The following is a 12,503-nucleotide window of genomic DNA, read 5'->3' on the forward strand; positions in this document are numbered from 1 at the left end:
TTTCGCCCGAGTAGTCAGTTACTCGAAAAAAGTGGTGCTCGATTGCGAAATCGCCCAAAACGAGAACATTCGCTCATCTCTAATCTTAAGACAATTCCCCAACAGGAGAAAAAAAAAAGAAACAAGTGAACATTAACCAAAGACAACTGCAACAGCAAATACAAACTCCTGGTTCTCTCTGTACAAATATACTCTAGTATTAAAAAGCTTGCGTTGTTCAGACAGCTTCATTTACAATAGACCTTGTAGCGGTAAAAAATCTCTTCCGTTCATCACATGACTGCACCACGGGGCCGTTCACGCACCGACATCTGAAGGCGGTGCGGTGTATCTGTAAGAATACAGCTTGTTGTCTGCCCCTCCGCTTAGGATCAGCTGTAGAAAGCAACAAACGTTACAGTATGAAAAAAACAATGCAGTTTTACATTTCTCCGTAACCAAATAAAATTAACACTATGTAAGAGGAACCCCCCCCCCCCCAACGCTTGAAATATGCTACCCAAACCGAGTACAAGCTACTCCCTTTCCAGTGGTTGTGCCTATTAAAGGAAAAATGTACATCCCGTCTAAAATCTGGTTTCAACAATGTTACTTAAAAGGCGTTGTAAACTATTGATAGATTATCCATTGAAGTAAATGGCCTGTAATACCAAATCTGTCCACTGCAGGGGAAGCGGAGCTGCCTACACACATCAGCTCAGTCCATAAGCGTAATAAGTGGGATGAAATAAAAAAAAATGCAAGTCCACTATTTTTAGCGCTGTGGAGTATGTTGGCACTAAATAAATAAAGTTTATCATCATTTTTAGGTGAGGGGCGGGATGGTTGGGTTCTTTTTACAGCATTCATGGCACAGTAAAGAGGAGTTATCATTCTGTGGGTCAGTACAATTATTATGGTAATACCACATTTCTAGGGTTTGTTTTATGTTTTCCAAAAAAAAAAATGTTTTGTAAGAGTGCTTTTTGTCACCACAATTAAATTTTTGGCGATCGGGCGCTGTTATGGCTCGTATATTTACAGGGCGAGCTGAAGGTTTTATTGGTCCCATTAGGGGGCGCATACAATTATTTAATCACTTTTTATTCTATTTTTCAAATAACAGAGTGACAAAAACGAACCCTGCAATACTGGCGTTACAGAATTACTTCTGCTTTTCACTGTATGGATGAATAAGACTTTCTCATCTATATCGTTAGGGGACACAGCAAAGACCGTGGGTATAGCTTCTGCCACTAGGAGGCGACACTAAGCATAAAAGTGTTAACTCCTCCCACTAGCTATCCCCTCCCCCTGCAAGCATCGTGCCAGCTCAGTTTTTTGCTTAGTGTCGTAGGAGGAAAGACCGGGAAGCCACCTACCCTGGTCAAGAGGTAAGTATGTGAGTCTATTTTATTAGTCCACTGCCGTGCGGTCCGCAATGGGTGTCGCCAGGTGCTTCTTGTTTTTGTGGCTTCGCCTGCAACGGTCTTGTGTTTTGCAGCTCCTGCGAGCCGCTCGCTGTTTGTCATTGCCACCCGCGGCTGGTGTTTTTTGCCGCCTGCGGCTCGTGTGTTTGCCTTTTATTATGCCACCCACGGCTTGGGCTGTGGCCCCTGAGTGCACCTACTGCTTATGAGTAGACCGCTGCGCCTGCAGCTCGTTTTGGGGGCATACTGTGGCTCCAGCGTTGGACCTCCGAGTAGGGGGAGTATGCCACCCTCGTCCACGGTGGGTGCATGCGGCCACAGGTAGCGTGCGGGCATTTTGACTTTCCTGCCGCGCGATCACATATTTCACAAGCTCATTCCCTCTTCCTTACACTGTTTTCCTAGTGCTGCCGCGGGCATGTAAAATTGTGGCCACACGTGTTTGCAGCGAGATGCAGCTCCTCTTGCTGCATGCACTGGATGTTGCTGCCACGTGACCATTAATTTTGACCAGCGCACAGCTATAGGTCATGAGTACGGTCACAGTTAAAAGGCGGCCGCAGTTTTTTAGTCGTTACGCGGCTGCAGTCGCCAGTCGCTGCATGCACGGCAGCGCCATTGCGGCCTTTGTACGTCCCCGCTGGGAATTTTGTTAATTGCGGTTGTCGCCACTGGGTACGCAGCTATACTGTGCTCCGGACCGGCTTGAGCCTTGCCTTGGTAGCTCCCCTATTGCCCCCTTCTGCAGTTCCCTGCAGCCAGCGTTCCGGAGCACCCATGCCCAGGATGACATGTGGACGGGGACGACCAGAGCCACATGCCAAGTGCCCTCTCACTGCAGTACGAGATACATCCAGCAAAAGATATCTCGTCTTACTGTTAACAGCGTCCAAACTGATGGTCAGCATTACCCGGGCTTGCTGAGTCCTGTAGCACCTTCCATACCCAAGGAGTGCTCAAACAGGGAGTCCCTGGCCTCATGGCTCCTCTTGTCTGCCCAACCTGGGTTGAACATTGGCTGCCTACTAGCTCCCCTGTTATCGTTAGCCAGCCTACAGCAGTGTCCGCATCCAGGATGACCAGCGAACGGGCCGGTCAGAGCCACATACTATATGCGCTCTTGCTGCAGCACGAGATTTCAGCCAACAGCAAGGATTTTTTCCTACTGACAACAGTGTCCAAACTGGTTGTCAGCATTACCCCGGGCGTGCTGAATCCTGTAGTACCTTCCATACCGCGTGTCCGCTCCGCACTGGGTTGAGCCTTCACTAACTGTAGTTCATGTGCCACTCCTGCGACCCAGGATGACACGAGGATAGGGCCGGACAGAGCTACATATGGTGCGCTCTTGCTACGATAAGAGATTACACCCAGTCGCAGAATACCTCGTCTGCGACAACAGTGCGCAAACTTTTGTCAGCAGTACTCCGGGCTGCCCGAGACCTGTGGTACCTTCCATACCGGAAGGAATACTGTGCTCAGGGAATTACCTGAACTTTTCACTCCTCATGTATGCTCCGGTCTGGTGAAGCCATTCCTATCGTCAGGCTCTCCGGATGCCTCTCATGCAGTTCCCTGCAACCAGACGTACCGCGGTGTCTGAGTCCAGGATGACTCGCGGATGGGCGGCCACAGCCATGTGCTTTGTGCGCGCTCACTACAGTACGAGAGTTACATTCAGCCGGAGAATATCTTGTCCTACGAACGAGAGCTCGAACTGATGGTCAGCATTGCTCCAGGCTTGCTGACACATGTGGTATCTTCCTCTGGAAGTAGCTCTTACACGGGGTTTCCCTTGACACATCTTTGCTCATGTCTGGTCTGGATCCGGTCGAACCCTCCCTAGCGGTAGCTCTCTGCACCCTCCTGCACTTCCCTGCAGGCAACATAATGCAGTGTCCGTGTCCAGGAGGACACGTGGACAGGGATTAGCCTGCCCTAACGGCTAGCTACCCGGTCGCTGCCCACCAGTGGTAACCTGCACCCAATCTACCGCAGTAGAGCCCCGTACTACGTGCACTCATTACAGTTGGCAGCCGCCCAGAATACGTCTCGTCCTATGAACAAGATTGTCAAACGGCCTATTGGCTTCCTCCAGCCTTGCTGAGACCGGCGGTACCTTCCAGATGGAAAGAGTACTAGTTATAGGAACTCGGCAAACACATCGCGCCTCCTCTCTGCTCTGCAGCCAGTGAGCTTACGCAAATCAGCCGCATGCGTTCGAACGAGGATAGCCTACAGGCATGATACGGGTTGAGACAGAGTGCCCTGCTGCCCCTGATGGGTGCAGAACAGCCCACGTTTCCCCTCTATTGTGGATGGGCAGATACGGGTAATAAGGAGAACTCTTAAGTCAGAGCAGTCTCTCATTTAGCTACTTGAGCATTCGCCACGGATCACATAAGGAAGTTAACATGTCCAAGGGAGTTAAGTTTGATGGATCCAGGCGCACGCTGTGATCCTTCTGCATTATTGCTTGCAGGAGGCCGTAAGACATTCTATACTTGTACTGTTGGCAATCCTTGGGGATCGTCCCTTTCCACTACTGAGGTTACTTCAAAAGGGACCAGTGAGATTTCCGTACCGGTGTGCCCTTACATTGCTGCCAACGCCTTGTGCCTAGTGGTTTCATGCAGTTGCACCGATACGTCGGTACAGGACCAACCCTAGTTAACCACTCCGTCAGTCCCAAGCCAAAACTACACTTCTTTGGGAGCCCAAGATCCCATGCTGAGGATGAATGTTGTGGGCATGACCCAGGATATGGGGTTGAAGGATCTTTTGACACAAGTCCATGGCATGGATGGGGCCGTAGGATATGCAGCATTAGAGCCATGCTGCGCTTCAGCTATATGGCCTGGGACCAGAGTTCAGTCTTGGGGTCCTGGGTCCCCCACATTCTGCTGGCAGTCAGCTGCAAAGATGACTCCTTCAAGATAGTCAAAAGGTAACCAGGAACCTGAAACCTTCCGTCACAAGCTTCTTCGACCAGAAACGGTTAGGAATCACAAGGAGTTTTTTCTTCATTGGCGTCTGGAATCGTCCCGCTTTCTCCCTCGCAGCTGGACTGGGAAGGTGATATTGATAACCTGCAGTTATATGGAAGCTGACGTACAACGAGGTCGAATATTGGAAGGCATGTAACTCCCCTAAGTGTCGACGCTGATGGCCCCACAGCGTTGTTTTGGACGCTGACTTTGTACCGAAGGTTGTCATCAGGAGACTGTCGTTATCGACCTGTGGGATATTCTCCCACTGCCGTTGGTATGGGGGTCCACTTCAGTAAAGTATCCGGTGGGCACTTTTCGCGGTAGTGCCTTGGTCGAGGAGCGCTCTGGCGGCAAGAGGGCGGGGTCTGACTACACAAGAGTACCTCTCTCAGGTAGAATTCATCATCACACGGGCGCGCTGATGGTAGTCTCGGCAAATCCGAGGGGACTTCTTGCACTGACTCTACTTCACGACAGTACAGGGTGACAGTGCCAGGCAGTTATATTCTCAAGCAGTGTTACGGCTCATAGTACTTGGACAGCGGGCGCCTTGTTGGAAGCTCCTTATCAGGAGTTTTTTCTCCGGAGGATGGATGTGGCCGTCACTTAGGCCCCTTTATGCTCCGTTTCGGAGCATGCTGGATAACTAATCATCCATGTATGTTAGTTGCAGTTAAAGAGCAGATTTGCTTCCTTACTCATGCAATTTTCCCACCCCATTGGGTACTGCTCTAGAACGTCCCAAGGTCTTTGCTGTGTCCCTTAATGATAACAGACGAGAAAACTTACCGTAAAATCTCTCTCGTCTTGTTCATTGGGGGACACAGCACCCACCCAGTCTGGTATTAGGACTGTAACATATACTCCTTAGGCCCCCTGCACACGGGCAGCAATTCTGCAGAATTTCCACCTGTGGCAAAATCACGTGCAGAAAACAAATCGTGGCACGCTCTACTGTGGGGGGCTCGCAGAGGCCCGCACAGAAATCTCACTCCCCGGCCGCCGGCTCCGGTCTGCGCCGATTGCCCAGTAGCCAGCCCTTTAAAGATCCGGAGCCGTGGGAGCAAGTGAGTGCCGCGCTGCTCTCTGCAGGGTTGCTGGTTGGGTCCCGCTGCGAAAATTCTCGCAGCTGGATCCGACCCGGCCGCCTGCAGACGGCCTCAGTGGGAGGATCCTCGGTGCAGTCGCACACGGTGTTGGAATGAGTTACAGTTCGTGAGTATTTTTGTTTATTACCTATGTTGTATCCTACTGGCTGCTTCTACTGCTTGCATACAAACTGAGCTAGCACGATGCTGCAGGGGGGTATAGCTAGTGGGAGGACTTAACACTTTTTGTGCTTAGTGTCACCTCCTAGTGGCAGAAGCTATACCCAAGGTCTTTGCTGTGTCCCCCAATGAACAAGATGAAAGAGATTTTATGGCAAGTTCTTACAAAATCTAGTTATTTAAATAATTTGGACTTTTATGGATGTGGCGATACCGATTTTACGTTTTAAGCCACTGACTAGAAACACCCCAATTGTCAATGTATTCATACAATTCCAAGAACAACAGCGCAATGCAGCGTTCTCCTAAAATATACTCTCTCAAGCTGCTTTTTAGATATATCTGCTCCTGTGTTTGGCCCAAAATCTGCACCATGCTTAAAACGAACCTTTGGTCCCGGACAAACCAAGATGGCGGTACCACTTCACAGACTAATGATGCCTACTAAAGCACACTAGTCAAAGACACTACATGCCGCTTTGATTGGTCAGTGTTGCCCAGGTAAACAGCACTAACCCGTCAAAGCAGTGTGTAGTGTCCTAGACTAATGATGCATACTAATACACACTCGTCAGTGAAGTGGTGCCGCCATCTTGGTTTGCCCAGGTCTGGAGGGTCACTTTAAAATAAATATATATCAGAGGACTGAATACATAGTCTAGTTTCATTATAATAAGCGTGTTCTAAAAGGTTCAGACCACTAAATAAGTGAAGAAACAAAGGATGAGTCAAGTTCTTACCCCGTGTTCTGTCCAGTCAACACTTAAAACTTTATCTTCATGTGCAGCGAGATCATAAAGAGGAGCTTTACAACTGTAGAAACGGGCAGAAGGAGCAGAGCTAAATACCAGGAGGGAACAAGCACTGAGCTACATTGGACATGGACAATGTATGTAGCCTCCTACCTCCTGGTGTCCCAGAGCTTCACAACGTTGTCCAGAGATCCAGACACAAGTTGCTCCTCATTGGTGGGTGACCATTTTACTGCAGTTACCCAACCTCTGTGAGATGTTAAGGACAGCAGAACCAGCGACCCATCTGTATGGGAAAGTCAAATTCATGAATTGTCTAATAAAACTTAAAGGTGTTGTCCAGTCGTAAAATACTGCTAGCCTTTTCTTAGGAAAGGTCATCCATTGTAGATTTGGAGGGGTCTGGCACTTAGGATCATCGCCGATCAGCTGTGCCCTAAGTGATCTCTGACAGAAGTGGACAGCTCCGTTCTCAATGCAGTGGGCAGGTTTGGTATTACAGGCAATGTTCCCATTGAAGTGAATGCCTGCAATATGAAGCCTGGCCACTAGAGTTGGCACAGGGCTAACTGCTGCCTGCAGAATTCACCTCAGGGCACTAGCACTCTGGCCTGGCGATCAGCTGATCAACAGGGGTCCCAGGTGGCTGAACGCTACGGATCCTCTTGACGGCTGATCCTAAGAACAGCCCAGCAATAATTTAGGACTGGATAACCCCTTTTCAATTGGATAGTTTAGATTGTTATTTGAAAGATAACCAGGCCTCTAGTTAACCCTTCTGCCACTTATACAAAGCAGCAGCAGATGCGCGATGATTTAAGTCGGCATGAAAAATCAAATCAGCAATAATCTAATGATTAATCACTGATCATTCGTTCACTGCATGCACTACACCTAACCATTATCATGCAACCTACTCCTTCATTTACATGAGGATTGCTACGTGTAAAAGGGCCTTCAGGGATTCCCATTATTCCACCTTGGTCTACAAGCCAGTTTTATACAGTTGGGATTTCCATAGCGCTGCATGCTGTATAACAAGCTATTGGCCCCAGCCAGTGTTAGCAGGAGCTAGGCGATGGTTTTCTTTCTGAGATGGAAAACCCCTTTTTAACCCTTTCCAATCCACTGTCTGAAGACATTCTGATTAAAGCCTGTACAGCTTCCAATGTCGGAAGACGTCCAGCAGGGTATTCTTACTGTATATTACTGGCTGCTCTGTTGGCGGCGGCGGCCTCTCCGGCATGGCACATACTGCAGTACTGGCTCTAGCCAGCAGATGGCGCCATTATAAAATGGCAGAAAGAGAAAGCCCCCTAGGAAACCCTGAATCCAAAATTGGATTGCAAAGGGTTAAATAAGTGTCATTTTCCAAGTTAGGAAAAAAAAGTCACCGGAGTACGAGGACTGACCTTTAGTTCTTGGATCCCATAGACGGATGTGTCTGTCTGTGCTGCCAGATGCCAGTCGCTTGCACAGCGGTGAGTAGGAAATACAGTTAAATACTTTGCTTCCAGTCTGATAGAATACAAAAAGAAAAGGCACTAACTTCGATTTCATCACACATTACAGCCACCAGCTATATAAAAAAAAAAAACTCTATTGAGGGTGAATGCACACAGGCGAGAATTCTGCGGCGGGATTTCCAGCACAATTTCCACCTGTGCCCGCTGCCATAGAATTGCATGAGTTTATGTAATCCTATGCAGACCGACACGATTTACCTGCGTGAAAACATGCGTGGTAAACAAACCGCGGCATGCCCTATATCTGTGTGAGCCTCGCACAGAAACGTCATGGCTGCCGCGCCGGCTCTGCCCTGTGCATGTGGCAACTGGACGGCAGCCAGTACACAGAGCGGAGGAGATTCCAGAGGAGGTGAGCCGTGGGGGTCACTGCAGGGGCACGGCTTGAACCCCTCTGTGAGAATTCTTGCAGCCGGATCTGACCCGGCCGTCTGCAGGAGGCCTTACTGGGGGATTTTATTTTTTTAACACAGCTTAAAGTGTAAAAATTTTGATGTATTTTTTTTTTTATGCACTAAAAAGTGAGTCTTAGGGCTTATTCACACGATCATATTCATTGTTATGCGGCAAAAAAATGTGTGGAAAGGAAAAAAGCCATGAACAAGTCCCGATCTAATTTAGCGTTTTCTCGTCCATTCACATGGGTATACGCAGTGTCCTAGTATACGCATCCAGGGCTGCCGCCTAGAGCATGGCCCCAGTCCAGGGCTGCCGCCTAGAGCATGGCCCCAGTCCAGGGCTGCCGCCTAGAGCATGGCCCCAGTCCAGGGCTGCCGCCTAGAGCATGGCCCCAGTCCAGGGCTGCCGCCTAGAGCATGGCCCCAGTCCAGGGCTGCCGCCTAGAGCATGGCCCCAGTCCAGGGCTGCCGCCTAGAGCATGGCCCCAGTCCAGGGCTGCCGCCTAGAGCATGGCCCCAGTCCAGGGCTGCCGCCTAGAGCATGGCCCCAGTCCAGGGCTGCCGCCTAGAGCATGGCCCCAGTCCAGGGCTGCCGCCTAGAGCATGGCCCCAGTCCAGGGCTGCCGCCTAGAGCATGGCCCCAGTCCAGGGCTGCCGCCTAGAGCATGGCCCCAGTCCAGGGCTGCCGCCTAGAGGATGGCCCCAGTCCAGGGCTGCCGCCTAGAGGATGGCCCCAGTCCAGGGCTGCCGCCTAGAGGATGGCCCCAGTCCAGGGCTGCCGCCTAGAGGATGGCCCCAGTCCAGGGCTCCCGCCTAGAGGATGGCCCCAGTCCAGGGCTCCCTCTTGCCAACTGATGTGATTTTAGCACAAGGACTGAAGAACCCCTAAGTAGTAAATTAAACCTATACCTCTATTCTATGCCATTCTTACCAAGGTGGTTTTCATTTCCCCTGCTTCAATGTCCCACAGTTTGATTGTGTGATCCCACGATGCACTGCAAATCTCATCCGTGTCAGACCACAGGACCGAAGAAATGGCTTCATTGTGTCCAGAGAGAGTAAGAATTGGGGTCTAAGAAAAAATATGATTTTAGAATACCATTTGTCTTGGATATCATAGGTTTCACAAGTCCCTCTACTTGTGATACTCATCACTCAAATCCCAGTTTTTAGCAAGCACTGCATGGAAAACCAAATGCAGGGAGTAACAAAAGCAAGTCTTTTCTGATCAGAACTTTTTTATGCATTACAACATGGCTCCTTTAAAAAGGGGTTGTGAATGGGGGTCCTGAATGTCCCTGCATCAAAGGAAGTCATGCACATACACTGCCGCTCCGTTTATTTCAAGTTTGGAGCGCCGGAGATTACTGAGTGCTTATATTCAGCAACCTCCGACGCTCCCATTGAAATGAATGAAGCTGCATGCACTCCCTTCCTGCAGAGACCTCTGATCTCAGTAACGGTGGGGTTCCCAGTGGTTGAACCCCGACCAACCATCAAGTTAATCTCTATCTTGTGGAGAACTTTAGAACTTGGCACAACCCATTTAAGAAAAATCATTTTAGAGCAGCCTTTACACAAGAGCCTTATGCCGGCCATGGAAAACAAAGTAGAGCACATTGCAAGCAAATTTACTAGGACAATGATGACTACTCAGGACCTTGCCGCACATGATGAAATCTTGGTCAAGATCCCGATTGCTATCAATATAATCCTATAACTGACACTGGTGTAAGAAAATCAGGAGTAACCCTTCTCCAGTCGCCTAAACTTACCCTTGTCAACCCAAGATGGTCAGTCTTCTGTTTCTTCCTTGGATGGTTTGATTTTTCTTCACCTTCGTCTTCGTCTTCTTCATATGTGGGTACTGCAAATCAAGAGACTCATCAGACCTCTGTTTCTGCCCATAAAGTTATTTTGTGGAGCCTTATTTTTACCCTCTACACCAACCGGACCCCCAATGTCAGGAACCCTTGGCATTTTTTGAAGACAAACGAAAAACAGCAGTTTTGTTTTTTTAAACAGCGCTTTCTGCGCAGTATACATATCCTGAATTTATTCTGGTAATCCAGAGGACAGGAATGAGTAAGGGCTAATTCCCACGGGCGGATTTCCGCGGCGTTGCCCCGCAGCTATTAGGTTCTATTGAGCCTAATAGCGCAATGCTCACGGTGTGGAATTCCACACCGTGAAATCACGTCCTCACCTGCGGCATGTTCTATTTGCTGCTGGTGTACGCACGGATAGCTTCTATTGCAGTCAATGGAAGCTGTCCATTCATGCTATCTTCCGCTGTAGCACAGCGGAAGATAGCGTGAAAACGCTTCTCCGCCTATCGCGTCTAATGACGCGGCCGGCGCATCCCGTGACGCTGCCAACGCTTTCTGCCTTTTTAGTTTTCACATCATCTGTGCTGTGCTGACTCCAAACTATTGGTTTGGACAGACGGCCTGTGATTGACGCTCTCCATAATGGATGTCCATGCTAGATGGAGACTCTTTCACCACCCATTGAGGTCCATATGCAATACTAACCGGGCTTTAAGGGGTCATGTTCACCACACAGGTGCAGGGGCGACGCCACCACATCAGGCAAGTCTGTTCCTACAGATTTCTCACTGCTGTTCCGTTTTTTTGTACTCCTCTCTAGTGTACGTTCATTGGAGGACACAGCAAGACCTTGGGCATAGCTGCTGCCACTAGGAGGTGACACCAAGCATGAAGTGTTAGTCCCCCTACCAGCTATACCCCTCCTGCAGGCACCAAGCTAAATCAGTTTGTACATAAGCAGTAGGAGAGAAATGAAACACATATGAAGTTAATCAATACAGAGCATAACTTTTAATAAATAACTATAGGCAAAAAAACTAAACAAAATCAGGCCAGATTGAAAATTACTTGGTGAGAAAAAACACCACTAGTGCTAGTAAAGAATAACCAACTGGGATGGTGCTGTGTACCCAATGAACGTAACAAGAAAGGGATTTTACAATCCGTAACAAAAAAAATCCACTTTTTACGTCCGTGTTATTGGGAGACACAGCAAGACCTTGGGACATTCCGAAGAGGGTGGGAAGAATGTGCTGTGTTCGGCCTGTTGTGCCCGGTGGGCGTAAGCAAGCAACAGGTGCATCAGCGGTGTGTACATAAAAAAAAAAATGACTGGCATGATGTCCTTGTCCAATAGGAGCGACACCCTGCTGAAAAACAGGTATGGACAGACGAGGCAGCGGTAAGTACAGGTAGAGACCTGCTTACCAACGACAGCTGATTACTGTAAGAGTTGAAGGGAGAAAGAGTTGAAGGGGCTGAAGAACAGGAGAAGGGCAAAAGAAGAAAATACTGTGTTTTCTCCGATTTGCTACCAGCAAGGTAAGGGCAAACCTCGATCATGGTTGAACCAAAACTTAAAAAAACAATAAAATCTTGACCTGCTCCAGAATAGCAGGACCCAGGCGGTGGACTGCTGTGTTCTTGACAGCTGAAGCTGGCTATGCACACTTAGAGACAGAAAGTCAGTCAAGCTGTAGCATGGTACTTAGTTCGGCACAGCCATGTTTTTTTTTTTGGGGGGGGGGGGGGGGGGCGGGTTGTGCATACCCGGTTGGCTAGGTATACTATTGCTACAATCTGCTTTGACTGGTCTAATAAAGCAAATCTTTTCTGGCACCTGAAGGACAGAATGGTACCAAGAACAAGAGAGATGGTGATCCCAAGACAGGATGCTTGTAGGATCTGTCCTGGGACAAAAGGGAATGCCTGGGAAAACCCTAGAGGGGCAGTAGACCTCTTGGAGAGTGAACAGATCCAAGGAACGACGAGACTGAGGCTGTTCCATCCAGGCACAACGACTCCTAGGAGGGAAGAGAGCTAGTAGGGATAAAGATCAGGTTGTTTTTTTGTTTTTGTTTTTTAAGAGGTGGATCTCAAAGGAAGAGAGTGCCCAATGAGCGCCCCCCTTCCGAACTAAACAAGTGATCGCAAGGGCAGAAACCGAGTGATGAGTTTGTATCATGCACAAAGGATAAATCCTCCCGGAGCAGTCCTAAAGACTGTATGCCCGACACCTTAACCACAGGTACAAAGGTAGCAGATACGATGGGATAAACCTACCGTCAGTTATTATGCAGAGTCTATGTTTTATCCCCAGGGTGAAGGGGG

The 12,503-nt window shown here is 49.0% G+C and overlaps 1 protein-coding gene across 1 annotated transcript in view; it reads right to left on the bottom strand.

The window, feature by feature from the left end:
* The window catches only part of WDR12 (WD repeat domain 12), a 29,788-nt gene continuing 17,285 nt past the window's right edge, over positions 1-12,503 (bottom strand). The window contains exons 8-13 of the mRNA XM_066575426.1: positions 10,119-10,210; positions 9,275-9,415; positions 7,832-7,937; positions 6,573-6,705; positions 6,408-6,480; positions 1-375 (exon numbers count right to left, since the gene is read on the bottom strand). Of these exons, the coding sequence (XP_066431523.1) occupies positions 298-375; positions 6,408-6,480; positions 6,573-6,705; positions 7,832-7,937; positions 9,275-9,415; positions 10,119-10,210 (623 nt within the window). The 3' untranslated portion in view covers positions 1-297. The remainder of the gene's footprint in view (positions 376-6,407; positions 6,481-6,572; positions 6,706-7,831; positions 7,938-9,274; positions 9,416-10,118; positions 10,211-12,503) is intronic.

The sequence above is a fragment of the Eleutherodactylus coqui genome, chromosome 8 (genome assembly GCF_035609145.1).
Source record: "Eleutherodactylus coqui strain aEleCoq1 chromosome 8, aEleCoq1.hap1, whole genome shotgun sequence".
Lineage (NCBI taxonomy): Eukaryota > Metazoa > Chordata > Amphibia > Anura > Eleutherodactylidae > Eleutherodactylus > Eleutherodactylus coqui.